Source organism: Salmo salar, chromosome 01 (assembly GCF_965601325.2).
Source record: "Salmo salar chromosome 01, fSalSal1, whole genome shotgun sequence".
NCBI classification, from domain to species: Eukaryota; Metazoa; Chordata; class Actinopteri; order Salmoniformes; family Salmonidae; genus Salmo; species Salmo salar.
Window position 1 is genome coordinate 99,697,404 of NC_138291.1, and position 13,265 is coordinate 99,710,668.

The 13,265-nt window shown below is 44.0% G+C and overlaps 1 protein-coding gene across 1 annotated transcript in view; it reads left to right on the forward strand.

Annotated features, from left to right (window-relative positions):
• Nucleotides 1-13,265, forward strand: part of LOC106591157 (protein kinase C epsilon type) — a 264,664-nt gene that overhangs the window by 230,790 nt on the left and 20,609 nt on the right. Inside the window, exon 11 of the mRNA XM_045724752.2 lies at nucleotides 4,211-4,365. Coding sequence (XP_045580708.1) covers nucleotides 4,211-4,365 — 155 coding nt within the window. The remainder of the gene's footprint in view (nucleotides 1-4,210; nucleotides 4,366-13,265) is intronic.

Consider the following 13,265-nt stretch of genomic DNA (forward strand, 5'->3'; position numbering starts at 1 on the left):
GGTAATACAGTACTGTAGGTTATTGTGTCAGTAATACAGTTCTGTAGGTTGTTGTGTCAATAATACAGTTCTGTAGGTTGTTGTGTAAATAATACAGTACTGTAGGTGGCGTCCCAGTGCAGTTCTGTAGGTGGGTTGTCAGTATTACAGTTCTGTTGGTTGAGGTGTCAGATGTACAGTACTGTAGGTGGGGTGTCGGTAATACAGTACTGTAGGTTGGGGTGTCAGTAATACAGTACTGTAGGTGAGTTGTCAGTAATACAGTACTGCAGGTGAGGTGTCAGCAATACAGTTCTTTAGGTTGGGGTGTCAGTAATACAGTACTGTAGGTTATGTGTTAGTAATACATTACTGAAGGTAATGTGTCAGTAATACGGTACTGTAGGTGATTTGTCAGTAACAAAGTACTGTAGGTGAGTTGTCAGTAATACAGTACTATAGGTGAGTTGACAGTAATACATTACTGTAGGTGAGGTGCAGGTAATACAGTACTGTAGGTGGCGTGCCAGTACAGTTTTGTAGGTGGGTTGTCAGAATTACAGTACTTTTGGTTGAGGTGTCTCATGTACTGTAGGTGAGGTGTCATTAATACAGTTCTTTAGGTTGGGGTGTCAGTAATACAGTAATGTTGGTTAGGGTGTTAGTAATACAATACTGTAGTTGGGGTGTCGGTAATACAGTACTGTAGGTTATTGTGTCAGTAATACAGTTCTGTAGGTTGTTGTGTCAATAATACAGTTCTGTAGGTTGTTGTGTCAATAATACAGTACTGTAGGTGGCGTCCCAGTGCAGTTCTGTAGGTGGGTTGTCAGTATTACAGTTCTGTTGGTTGAGGTGTCAGATGTACATTACTGTAGGTGGGGTGTCGGTAATACAGTACTGTATGTTGGGGTGTCAGTAATACAGTACTGTAGGTGAGTTGTCAGTAATACAGTACTGTAGGTGAGTTGTCAGTAATACAGTACTTTAGGTGTTGTGTCAGAAATACAGTACTCTAGGTGTCGTGTCAGTACAGTTCTGTAGGTGGGATGTCAGTAATACAGTACTTTAGGTGTTGTGTCAGTAATACAGTACTGTAGGTGTCGTGTCAGTACAGTTCTGTAGGTGGGGTGCCATTAATACAGTACTGTAGTTGGGGTGTCAGTAATACAATTCTGTAGGCGATGTGTCAGTAATACAGTACTGTAGGCGATGTGTCAGTAAATAGTGCTGTAGGTGATGTGTCAGTAATTCAGTACTTTAGGTTATGTGTCGTTAATACATTACTGTAGGTGGGTTGTCAGTAATACATTACTTTAGGTGGCGTGTCAGTAAGACAGTACTGTGTGTGGGGTGTCAGTAATACATTACTTTAGGTGGCGTGTCAGTAAGACAGTACTGTGTGTGGGGTGTCAGTAATACATTACTTTAGGTGGCGTGTCAGTAAGACAGTACTGTGTGTGGGGTGTCAGTAATACATTACTTTACGTGGCGTGTCAGTTAGACAGTACTGTGTGTGGGGTGTCAGTAATACATTACTTTAGGTGGCGTGTCAGTTAGACAGTACTGTGTGTGGGGTGTCAGTAATACATTACTTTAGGTGGCGTGTCAGTAAGACAGTACTGTGTGTGGGGTGTCAGTAATACATTACTGTAGGTAAGTTGTCAGTAATACAGTCCAGAACCTCCTGAGATGGCCTACAGTCCGGAACCTCCTGAGACGGCCCGCAGTCTGGAACCTCCTGAGATGGCCTTCAGTCCGGGACTTCCTGAGACGGCCCGCAGTCCGGAACCTACTGAGACGGCCCGCAGTCCGGAACCTACTGAGACGGCCCACAGTCCGGAACCTCCTGAGACGGCCCACAGTCCGGAACCTCCTGAGACGGCCCACAGTCCGGAACCTCCTGAGACGGCCCACAGTCCGGAACCTCCTGAGACGGCCCGCAGTCGGGAACCTCCTGAGATGGCCTTCAGTCTGGGACTTCCCGAGACGGCCCGCAGTCCGGAACCTCCTAAGACGGCCCGCAGTCCGGAACCTCCTGAGACGGCCCGCAGCCCGGAACCTCCTGAGACGGCCCGCAGCCCGGAGTCTGCCTGTCAGTAATTCAGTAGTGTAGGTGGCGTGTCAGTACAGTTCTGTAGGTGGGTTGTCAGTATTACTGTGCTGTAGGTGGGGTGTGAGTAATACATTACTGTAGTCGATGTGTCAGTAAATAGTACTGTTGGTGATGTGTCAGTAATTCAGTACTTTAGGTTATGTGTCATTAATACAGTACTGTAGGTGGGATGTCAGTAATACAGTACTGTAGGTGGGGTGTCAGTAATACAGTACTGTAGGTGGGGTGTCAGTAATACAGTACTGTAGGTGGGGTGTCAGTAATACAATACTGTAGGTGATGTTACAGTAATACAGTACTGTTGGCGATGTGTCAGTAATACAGTACTGAAGGTGATGTGTCAATAATACTGTACTTTAGGTGGGGTGTCAGTAACACAGTACCGTAGGTGTGGTGTCAAGTAATACAGTACTGTAGGTGGGGTGTCAGTAATACATTACTGTGGGTTGGGGTGTCAGTAATACATTACTGTAGGTGGGTTGTCAGTAATACAGTAGTGTAGGTGGCGTGTCAGTACAGTGCTGTAGGTGGGTTGTCAGTATTACTGTAATGTAGGTATGGTGTCAGTAATACATTACTGTTGGTGCGGTGTCAAATAATACACTACTGTAGGTGGGGTGTCAGTAATACAGTAGTGTTGGTGTGGTGTCAGTACAGTTCTGTAGGTGGGTTGGCGGTATTACAGGTACTGTTGGTTGAGGTGTCAGATGTACAGTACTGTAGGTGGGGTGTCACTAATACATTACTGTAGGTTAGGTGTCATTGCAATACAAAAATAAAATAAACTGAAGTACAAAACAACTAACCGTGACGCAGGAGGAACAAACACTACTCACAAAATATAATCACCCACAAAAACAGGTGACACAAACATCAACTTAAATATGACCTCCAATTAGAGACAACGACAACCGGCTGCCTCTAATTGGAGGTCATGCCAAACAAAACCAACATAGAAATACAAAACTAGAAACTTAACATAGAAATACAAAAACAGACAAACACCCCCTGTCACGCCCTGAAAATAACAACTTACTATGGTCAGGACGTGACATTGATGCAGTTCTGTAGGTTGGGGTGTCAGTAACACAGTACTGTAGTTGGGGTGTCATTAATACGGTACTGGTAGTTGGGGTGCCAGTAATACAATTCTGTAGGTGGGGTGTCGGTAAAACAGTACTGTAGGTTGGGTGTCAGTAATAGAGTACTGTAGGTGAGGTGTCAGTAATACAATACTGTAGGTTATGTGTCAGTAATACATTACTGTAGGCGATGTGTCATACTGTACGTGATGTGTCAGTAATATAGTACTGTATGTGGGGTGTCAGTAATACATTACTCTATGATGGGTGGCAGTAATACATTACTGTAGGTGAGTTGTCAGTAATACAGTACTGTAGGTGGGGTGTCAGAGATACAGTACAGTAGGTGAGGTGTCATTCATACAGTTCTGTAGGTGGGTTGTCAGTAATACATTACTGTAGGTGATGTGTCAGTAATATATTCATGTAGGTGATGTGTCAGTAAGGATAGGTGGGGTGGGGTGGGTAGAGGATAGTTGGGGTGGGGTGGGGAGAGGAGAGGAGAAGTGGGGTGGGGAGGTGACGGGTGGGGAGAGGTGAGTTGAGTTGAGTTGGGGACGGTGAGATGGGGTGAGGTGGGGTGGGGAGAGGTTATGTGGGTTGTGGTGGGGAGGGGTGAGGTTGGGTTGGGAGAGGAGGGGAGAGTGAAGTGGGGTGGAGAGCTTAGCCTTAGTGACAGGTATTGATTGCTGACCATAAATACCACAGTTCTTTGTGAAGGTGGATGGGGTAATGCAGGGATAAGGCTATTTTAATATATACACTAATGCAGATGGACAATACTGGTTATGCTCAGAGGATCACACTATCAATAAACTACAGTTCAATCTTTATTGAGCTGAATTATTGAGCTACATGATAACTGTAAAAATCAACTTTTCATAATGCAATCTGATTAACTCTTCATTCTTTGAGGCTGACTTATAGAAGTAGAAACTATTCTATGGTCGTTATAGTTCGTTTTTTTATTAATGGGTGGAAAGGGTATAACCCTTTTTTTTGTCTTTCTCTTCGTCTCTCCCTCCTTCTCCAGGACCGTCTGTTCTTTGTGATGGAGTATGTAAATGGAGGAGACCTGATGTTTCAGATCCAGCGCTCCAGGAAGTTTGACGAGACGCGCTCTCGCTTCTATGCCGCCGAAGTCACTTCTGCCCTCATGTTCCTTCACCAACATGGAGTAATCTACAGGTAACAAACACACACAGACTTGTTACGGACATCACGCTGCTTGCTTAGTGAGTGCCACTTCCCCCTGATTCAACTCATACATGGCTGGAACTTGGGACCTCCTCTACTTTGCTAACACACTTGACTGCCCTCCTTGACAACGTTCCAACAGGTTGAGCCACCCTGATCTTATGATACTTTCTTAACTTTGTTAAACACGTACACAAAAATACACACACACACAAATAAACACACACAGAAATACACATGCACGGGCGAGCACACACACACACACACACACACACACACACACACACACACACACACACACACACACACACACACACACACACACACACACACACACACACACAAACACTAGAATGTATGTTAGTAGTAGCACCTAGTAACATTGTTTTCAGTATACAGATAAACCTAACCTGACTCTAAGGCCCTAACCCTCAGTATATCATAAAGCTATTGAAACAGGACAGACTGATCTGGGGCCAGGCTAATAATAACAGACAGTACATCATAAAGCTATCCAAGCAGGACAGACTGATCTGGAGCCAGGCTAATAATAACAGACACTATATCATAAAGCTATCCAAGCAGGACAGACTGATCTGGGGCCAGGCTAATAATAACAGACAGTATATCATAAAGCTATCCAAGCAGGACAGACTGATCTGGGGCCAGGCTAATAATAACAGACAGTATATCATAAAGCTATCGCGTTATTTCAACATACCAATTCTATTATATCACATAATCAACCCAGTGAAACTCAACTTAAACTTAATAGCATCACTGTTACAGTAGTCATTGTTCAATGATGACTATTCTGATATGGACTGATGTCCAGGTACAGCAGTGCAGTCTGTCCCTAATCCAAGGTCTGTCAGTCAACCTCCTTCCCAAAACAAACTCTTTTCTACCACTGCCAGTCACAGAATCATTGTCAGCCAATAGCAAAACAGACAAACTGTCAAAATGCGTCTTTGTGGCAAATCATAACATCATTGTAACAAATCATTCAATCCAAATGTATTCCCACTTTGTCCCCAAAATAACTTCCACGTAAGAAATAAGAATCCTTGATCCAAAGTTTTTCATAATAAAACAGTATTTGATGTACAGTCCAGATTTTGGTGTCACGCTAACTTTGGGATCACGGGCCATATGTACCAAACATCTCAGAGTATCAGGTAAAACTGCTCCTAAATCAGCACTCCTCTGAGATGCTTGATACATACTGACCTAGGTCTTAGGGAGTCCAAAGCGAACTGAACTGGGTCTAAGTTGTTACAGGTGTGTGTTGTGTTGTGTGTTGTGTTGTGCGTTGTTCTGCCCAGTAATGGGGCCCTGCAGGCTGTGTTTATGCCAGGTTGTTTACAGCTAGGGTTGATTTATTCTGTTTCTGGCGCTCCGTTTATCCTCTCATCTCACTGTTGACTCCCTGTTGACACACAAATCCTGACTCCCTCTGGGCTACACAACTATGTTGTCCCCGCGGAAAGTAGATCTCTCTCCCTTTCTGGTGGATATCAGTCTGCAACACGTTGAGTAGGCCCAGCTTTAAGAAATCCACCTCCTAGAGTACATGGTTTTCTGGAGTTTCTCTGCCATCTTCGCAGTCTTCTAAGTGCACCTTTGACCTGAGGACCAACCTGTGGTTGGAGTTGGGAGTTTGAAACCCACCCAGTCCGTTTTCTCTCTGTTTTCCTCAACCAACCTGACCTAACAGGAAAAGTCCCATTTGGTGAATGAATGCTTGGTCCACGCCTCTCTTCCTGAACTTAGTCACTCTGAGAGCTAAAGGAAACAGCTAGGCTCCGATGGAAATAAGGTCAACACTTCCTGGGTCAATCTGATGTTCCTTTAGAATCTTAGCTAGCCTATATTGCACAGGCATGTACTGTGTCTCGGGACCTTGGTCCAGTAAGGAACTAGCTGTGACACACTGTGTCTGTGATGGAGTGTGTACCAAACAAACATGTGATCACTCACGAGGATCCATGTTGGATTGAATCGTTGTTACTAAAGCTGGTCAATTGGGAGCGTATTCAGTATGCAAGCCTTTCTGTTTTTTTTCACTCACTCACCCACTAACTCACTCACTCCCTCTAAAATAAATATTTCATGTTCCATACTCTCATTCACAACTGTTATTTGACCTAGGTATTGGTCAGTGTCCCTCTCTGATTCAGACAATAAGAGATACAGTCTTCTGTTTAGTCTGCAGCTCCAGGAGTTATGATTTAGTGTCCTCTTAGAGTGAGTCACCTGCATAACATCAGGCCAACCGACAAACAATGCTATAAATCAGTCTCCATACACTGAATGTGCAGTGCGGGTAGGTATTATTTAGTATTGGCTTCATGAGGTAGCTGATACTGTACACTCAAAGCTACTTTGACCCCTTGGTTACCGGGTAGATGAATGTTGTTGTGTCACCTACAGGCAGTCTGCTAAGTAGGAAGCAGGCTAGGAAGCAGGAAGTGATCAAACAGTGGGAATTGTGTTGGGTCAAATCAAAAGAATAATGGTTAATAGGATGGAATGAATTTCTGGCTATGTACTGTAGGTTATCTTTCTCTGTCCATTTCTCCCCCTCTCTTTCACTCGCTCTCTCTCTCACACACACACTCTCTCTCTTTCTCTCTCTTCCTTTCACCCACTCTCTCTTCACCTCACTCTCTCTCTTCCTTTCTCTCACTCACTCTCTTGTTCTCATTCTCTCTCTCCCTCCCCCTCTCTCTCTCTCTCTCTGTGTTAGACTGGGCTGAGCAGTGAGCTTGTGTTCGGGACAGGAAAGCGGGTCAGACTCTAGCTTGTTCTTAATCAAAGCGTTCTGGCTACATGATTTTAGCAGTGCATGTAGCCATAGCGAGCCTCCTTAGGGCCTTTTTGATTAGACGTATGGTCTGAATGACTCTTTATTTTAGTGTTTATTAATAATCACAGGGAGCATGTTGTAGCTTTAAAGGTCGACTCAGCGATGCACAAAGTAAATGGTAGTAATGAGTCAAGAGCGTTGAAGCACCAAGCTAAACTTCTCCGCTCTTTTAGTCCCGTAGCTTCCACGTTGTAGCAGCGTGTGCACATACTCTGTGACTTACATCGCGCTCATCACAATATCGGTGGTGCTGCTTGTGACAACGTCATAACATTGTGTCTACTTTTAATGAAACTGTCCATTTGATATGCGAGCTCATTCTCTATAAAGCTCATTACTTCCAGAGAATATCTCATTCTCTGTAGAGCTCATTTGTCACGTCCTGACCCTAGTAAGATGTCATTTTCTATAGTAGAGTAGGGCAGGGCGTGACAGGGGGTGTTTTGGGTTGTTCTATGTTTTCTATTTCTATGTTTAATTCTAGTTTTTCTATTTCTATGTTGGGATTGTTTGGGTTGATCTCTAATTGGAGGCAGCTGTTCCTCGTTGCCTCTGATTAGAGATCATATTTAAGTAGGGGTTTTTCTCTTCCTGTTTTGTGGGTTATTATCTTTTGAGTAGTGTGTTTTCCGTTTTGTCAAGTGTACCTGACAGAACTGTTGGCTGTCGTTTTGTTGTTTTGTTTAAGTGTCTTCATTAAACAAAAAAAATGAGCACTTTACACGCTGCGCCTTGGTCCCCTTTAGATGACCCGCATTACATCATTACTTCCAGAGTAGCTCATTCACTGTAGAGCTCATTACTACCAGAGAGTAGCTCATTCGCTGTAGAGCTCATTACTTCTAGAGAGTAGCTCATTCGCTGTAGAGCTCATTACTACCAGAGACTAGCTCATTCACTGTAGAGCTCATCACTTCCAGAGAGTAGCTCGTTCACTGTAGAGCTCATTACTTCCAGAGAGTAGTTATTTCTCTTTAGAGCTCATTACTTCCAGAGAGTAGTTCATTCACTGTAGAGCTCATCACTTCCATAGAGTAGTTCATTCGCTGTAGAGCTCATCACTTCTAGAGAGTAGTTCATTCACTGTAGAGCTCATTACTTCCAGAGAGTAGTTCATTCGCTGTAGAGCTCTGGAAGTGGGCCCTTTGTCTGTTACTTCCATAGAGTAGTTCTTGTGAGCCCTTGACGATGTTGAAATTGCTTTCTGATTTCCAGGTAAGGCTATTGTATTCTGTCAGTGGATTTCGCTTTGTTTGGACTTGGTAAATCAATGAAATCAGTGAGAACCAGGATGTGATGCACGCATGTTTGCATGTGAGGTCTAACGTGTTTAACGTAGTGTCACATACTTCACCTGAGTTGACTTAGCCTTGCCTCTCTGTGACCTGTTGAACACACCAACCAAGAATACAGACAACCCTTTCTGGAACACTCTGTGCAGTCGGTACATGACCCCCCCCCCCCCCCCCCCACCTCTGAGAGAGAAAATAAAACAGTGGCTAGGTTTTGTTAGAGACAGTAGCAGTTTGATCTGTTAGTGTTGTGGGACAAGTCTGAACTGGCTTGCAGTTAACTGGTAGAGGCATGTATGCCACTGTAGATAGGGAGATGAGGAGAGGAGAGGAGATGGGAAGTGTAGGGAGGGGAAGAGAGGAGAGGGGAGGGGAAGGAGGCTGTAAGATACTGTAGATTAGGAGAGGAGAGGAGAGGAGAGGAGAGGAGAGGAGAGGAGAGGAGAGGAGAGGAGAGGAGAGGAGAGGAGAGGAGAGGAGAGGAGAGGAGAGGAGAGGAGAGGAGAGGAGAGGGAGGCTGTAAGCCACTGTAGATGAGGAGGGGAGAGGAGAGGAGAGGAGAGGAGAGGAGAGGAAGAGAGGAGAGGAGAGGAGAGGGGTAGGGAGGGGAGGGAGGCTGTAAGCCACTGTAGATAGGGAGGGGAGGGATTTTATTTATAGAGGAGTCTATCACCAGGCTTTCTGTCCCTCCTCCTTGCTCTGCACAAGCTCACCTGAGACTGGAGACCCTATGGGCGGCATCCACAGCAGAGCACGGCACAATACACACACAATCATACTCACATGCACCACAAAGGCATGTATACACCCACATACTGTGTACATGCTCAGTTCACATGCACACTCAGACACCTCTAAACTCATGAACCTAACTATAAACATACTGTGCATACATACAAACATACCACCCATGTGTGACATGCATGCTGTGAAATAAAGAGGCATTTAAAGCTACCACAGATATGATACCACAGTAACCCCCGTATTCCTCTTCTCCATGACCTCTGTGTCCTTTTGACCTCTCTGTGACCTTTCTTTATTCAGATACCTCCTCAGATTCTTCTAATTTCTACCAGATTTCTCTCCCTCTTCCTCTTTCTCTCTTTCTCCCTCTCATTCACCCACCGTATTTCCATTGCTATGTCAATGGGAGATTTTCTGAAAACAAGATTGTTATTGTTCTACCAACTCCAATAGTTAGTGTATCTAAAGGAAAACAGCTCACATTCTGTCTATGGCCTTCATTGATTATCTGTGTGTGTTAGCTTAGGAACGTATTTTTATTTTTTATTTAACCTTTATTTAACCTATTTAACTAAGTCAGTTAAGAACAAATTCTTATTTACGATGACGGCCTACCAAAAGGCAAAAGGCCTCCTGCGGGGACGGGAGCTGTGATAAAGAAAACATATATAGGACCAAACACACATCACGACAAGAGAGGCACCACAACACTACATAAAAATCTAAGAGACCGAAGACAACAACATAGCATGGCAGCAACACATGACAACACAGCATGGTAGCAACACCACATGACAACAACGTGGTAGAAACACAACATGGTAGGAACACAACATGGTAGCAGCACAAAACATGGTACAAACATTATTGGGCACAGACAACGGCACTAAGGGCAAGAAGGTAGAGACAGCAATACATCACGCGAAGCAGCCACAACTGTCAGTAAGAGTGTCCATGATTCAGTCTTTAAATGAAGAGATGGAGATAAAACTGTCCAGTTTGAGTGTTTGTTGCAGCTTGTTCCAGTCGCTAGCTGCAGTAAACTGAAAAGAGGAGCGACCCAGGGATGTGTGCTTTGGGGACCTTTAACAGAATGTGACTGGCAGGACGGGTGTTGTATGTGGAGGATGAGGGCTGCAGTATATGTCTCAGATAGTGGGGAGTGAGGCCTAAGAGGGTTTTACAAATAAGCATCAACCAGTGGGTCTTGCGACAGGTATACAGAGATGACCAGTTAACAGAGGGGTATAGAGTGCGGTTATGTGTCCTATAAGGAGCATTAGTGGCAAATCTGATGGCCGAATGGTAAGGAACATCTAGCCGCTCGAGAGCACCCTTACATGCCGATCTATAAATGATGTCTCCGTAATCTAGCATGGGTAGGATGATCATCTGAATCAGGGTTAGTTTGGCAGCTGGAGTGAAAGAGGAGCGATTACAATAGAGGAAACCAAGTCTAGATGTAACTTTAGCCTGCAGCTTTGATATGTGCTGATAGAAGGACAGTGCACCGTCTAGCCATACTCCCACGTACTTCCCATACTCCCAAGACTACCTCAAGCTCTAAACCCTCAGAGGCAGTAATAACACCTGTGGGAGGAGGGGCATTCTTCTTACCAAACCACATGACCTTTGTTTTGGAGGTGTTCAGAACAAGGTTAAGTGTAGAGAAAGCTTGTTGGACACTAAGAAAGCTTTGTTTTAAAGCATTTAACACAAAATTCGGAGAGGGGCCAGCTGAGTATAAGACTGCATCATCTGCATATAAATGGATGAGGGAGCTTCCTACTGCCTGAGCTATGTTGTTGATGTAAATTGAGAAAAGTGTTGGGCCTAGGATCAAGCCTTGGGGTACTTCCTTGGTGACAGGCAGTGGCTGAGAAAGCAGATTTTCTGACTTTATACACTGCACTCTTTGAGAGAGGAAGTTAGCCAACCAGCCCAAAAACCCCTCAGAGACACCAATACTCCTTAGCTGGCCCACAAGAATGGAATGGTCTACCGTATCAAAAGCTTTGGCCAAGTCAATAAAAATAACTGCACAATATTACTTAGAATCAAGGGCAATCGTGACATCATTGAGGACCTTTAAGGTTGCAGTGACACATCCATAATCTGAGCGGAAACCAGATTGCATACCCAAGAGAATACTATAGACATCAAGAAAGCCAGTCAGTTGATTATTGACAAGTTTTTCAAACACTTTTGATAAACAGGGCAAAATAGAAATAGGCCTATAACAGTTAGGATCAGCTTGATCTCCCCCTTTAAATAAAGAATGTGGCTGCCTTCCAAGCAATGGGAAACTCCCCAGAAAGGAGAGACATGTTAAAAATGTTGGAGATAGGCTTGGCGATGATAGGGTCAGCAACCTTAAAGAAGAAAGGGTCAACCATCTGACCCAGATGTTTTTTGGGATCAAGTTTAAGGAGCTCCTTTAGCACTTCGGAAATTTGTAGCGGGGCAGGGGGAAAATGGGGAGAAGCATCGGGGATAGTCGCAATAGAATGTGTGGGAGATGAGGAAATGTTGGATGGGCAAGGAGGCATGGCTGAGTCAAATAAGAATCCTGACTTTATGAAGTGATTAAAGAGCACAGCCATGTGCTTCTTGTCTGTAACAACCACATCATCAACATTAAGGGACATGGGCATCTGTGAGGAGGAGGGTTTATTCTCCAGGTCTTTAACCGTTTTCCAGAACTTCTTGGGGTTAGACCCACAGAGAAAGAACAGCTCCTTAAAGTAACTAATTTTGGCCTTCCGGATAGCCTGAGTGTACTTATTTCTCATTCGCCTGAACGATAGCCAGTCAGCCTGAGTATGCGTGTGCCAAGCCTTTTGCCAAATGCAATTCATGAGGTGGAGTAACTCTGCAAGATCATGGTTGAACCAGGGGCTGAACCTGTTTTTAATTCTAATTTTCTTTATGGGGGCATGTTTGTTAACAATACCACTGAAAATATCAAAAAAGAAGGTCCAAGCGTCTTCGACAGAGGGGATCAAGCTGATTCTATACCATTTTACAGAGGCCAGTTCATGAAGGAAGGTTTGCTAATTAAAGTTATATAGCAAGTGTCTATGACATTAAGGCTGTAAAACAGTGATCACTAAGGTCATTACAGAAAACACCAGACTAATACCTATCAGGATTATTTGTGAGGATAACATCGAGGAGAGTAGCCTTTTCTGGGTGTTTGGTGTCATACCTCAGTAATGACCAACACATCTGGATTGGAGCTGTGAACCTATACTTTCAATTGATACATTTTAGGTAATAAGCTTCTAGTGTTAACGTGCAGAAAACCCAGGCTTTTACGAGAGCAGAAATCAGTGAAGCAGATATAAGAGCACAAGTCAGAATTGGGACTTGCAACAGTATAGGCCAGAGTGTACATGCACGTTTCCAGATATCATCAGCAGTAATACAATCAGGGCACGGCAGAGTCGTGTCTCCTGTGTTCAAAGCTATTCTCATAATGTCTCTTTTACAAATCAAATGACGTTTTATTGGTCACCTGCGCTGAATTCAACAGGTGTAGAGTTTACAGTGAAATGCTTACTTAGGAGCCCATTCCCAACAATGCAGTTAAAAAGTAAGACAAATATTTGCTAAATAAAAAAGGAAATAGTAACACAAAAAAAAAACAATAACAAGGCTATATTCAAGGAGTACCAGTACCGAGTCAATGTGCAGGGGTATGAGTTTGTTGAGGTAATTGAGGTAATACTGCATGTACATGTGGGTAGGGATAAAAGTGACTAGGCAATCAGGATAACCTGCCTCAGCCTGCCTTTCAAAGCATTTCATGGTTACAGAAGTGAGTGCTACTGGGCAGCAGTCATTTAGACAGGTCATCTTGGCATTCTTTGGCACAGGGACTTATGCTGGTTTGCTTGAAATATGTAGGTATTACAGACTGGGTCAGAGAGAGGTTGAAAATGTCAGTGAAGACACTTGCCATTGGGTCAGTGCATACTCTGACT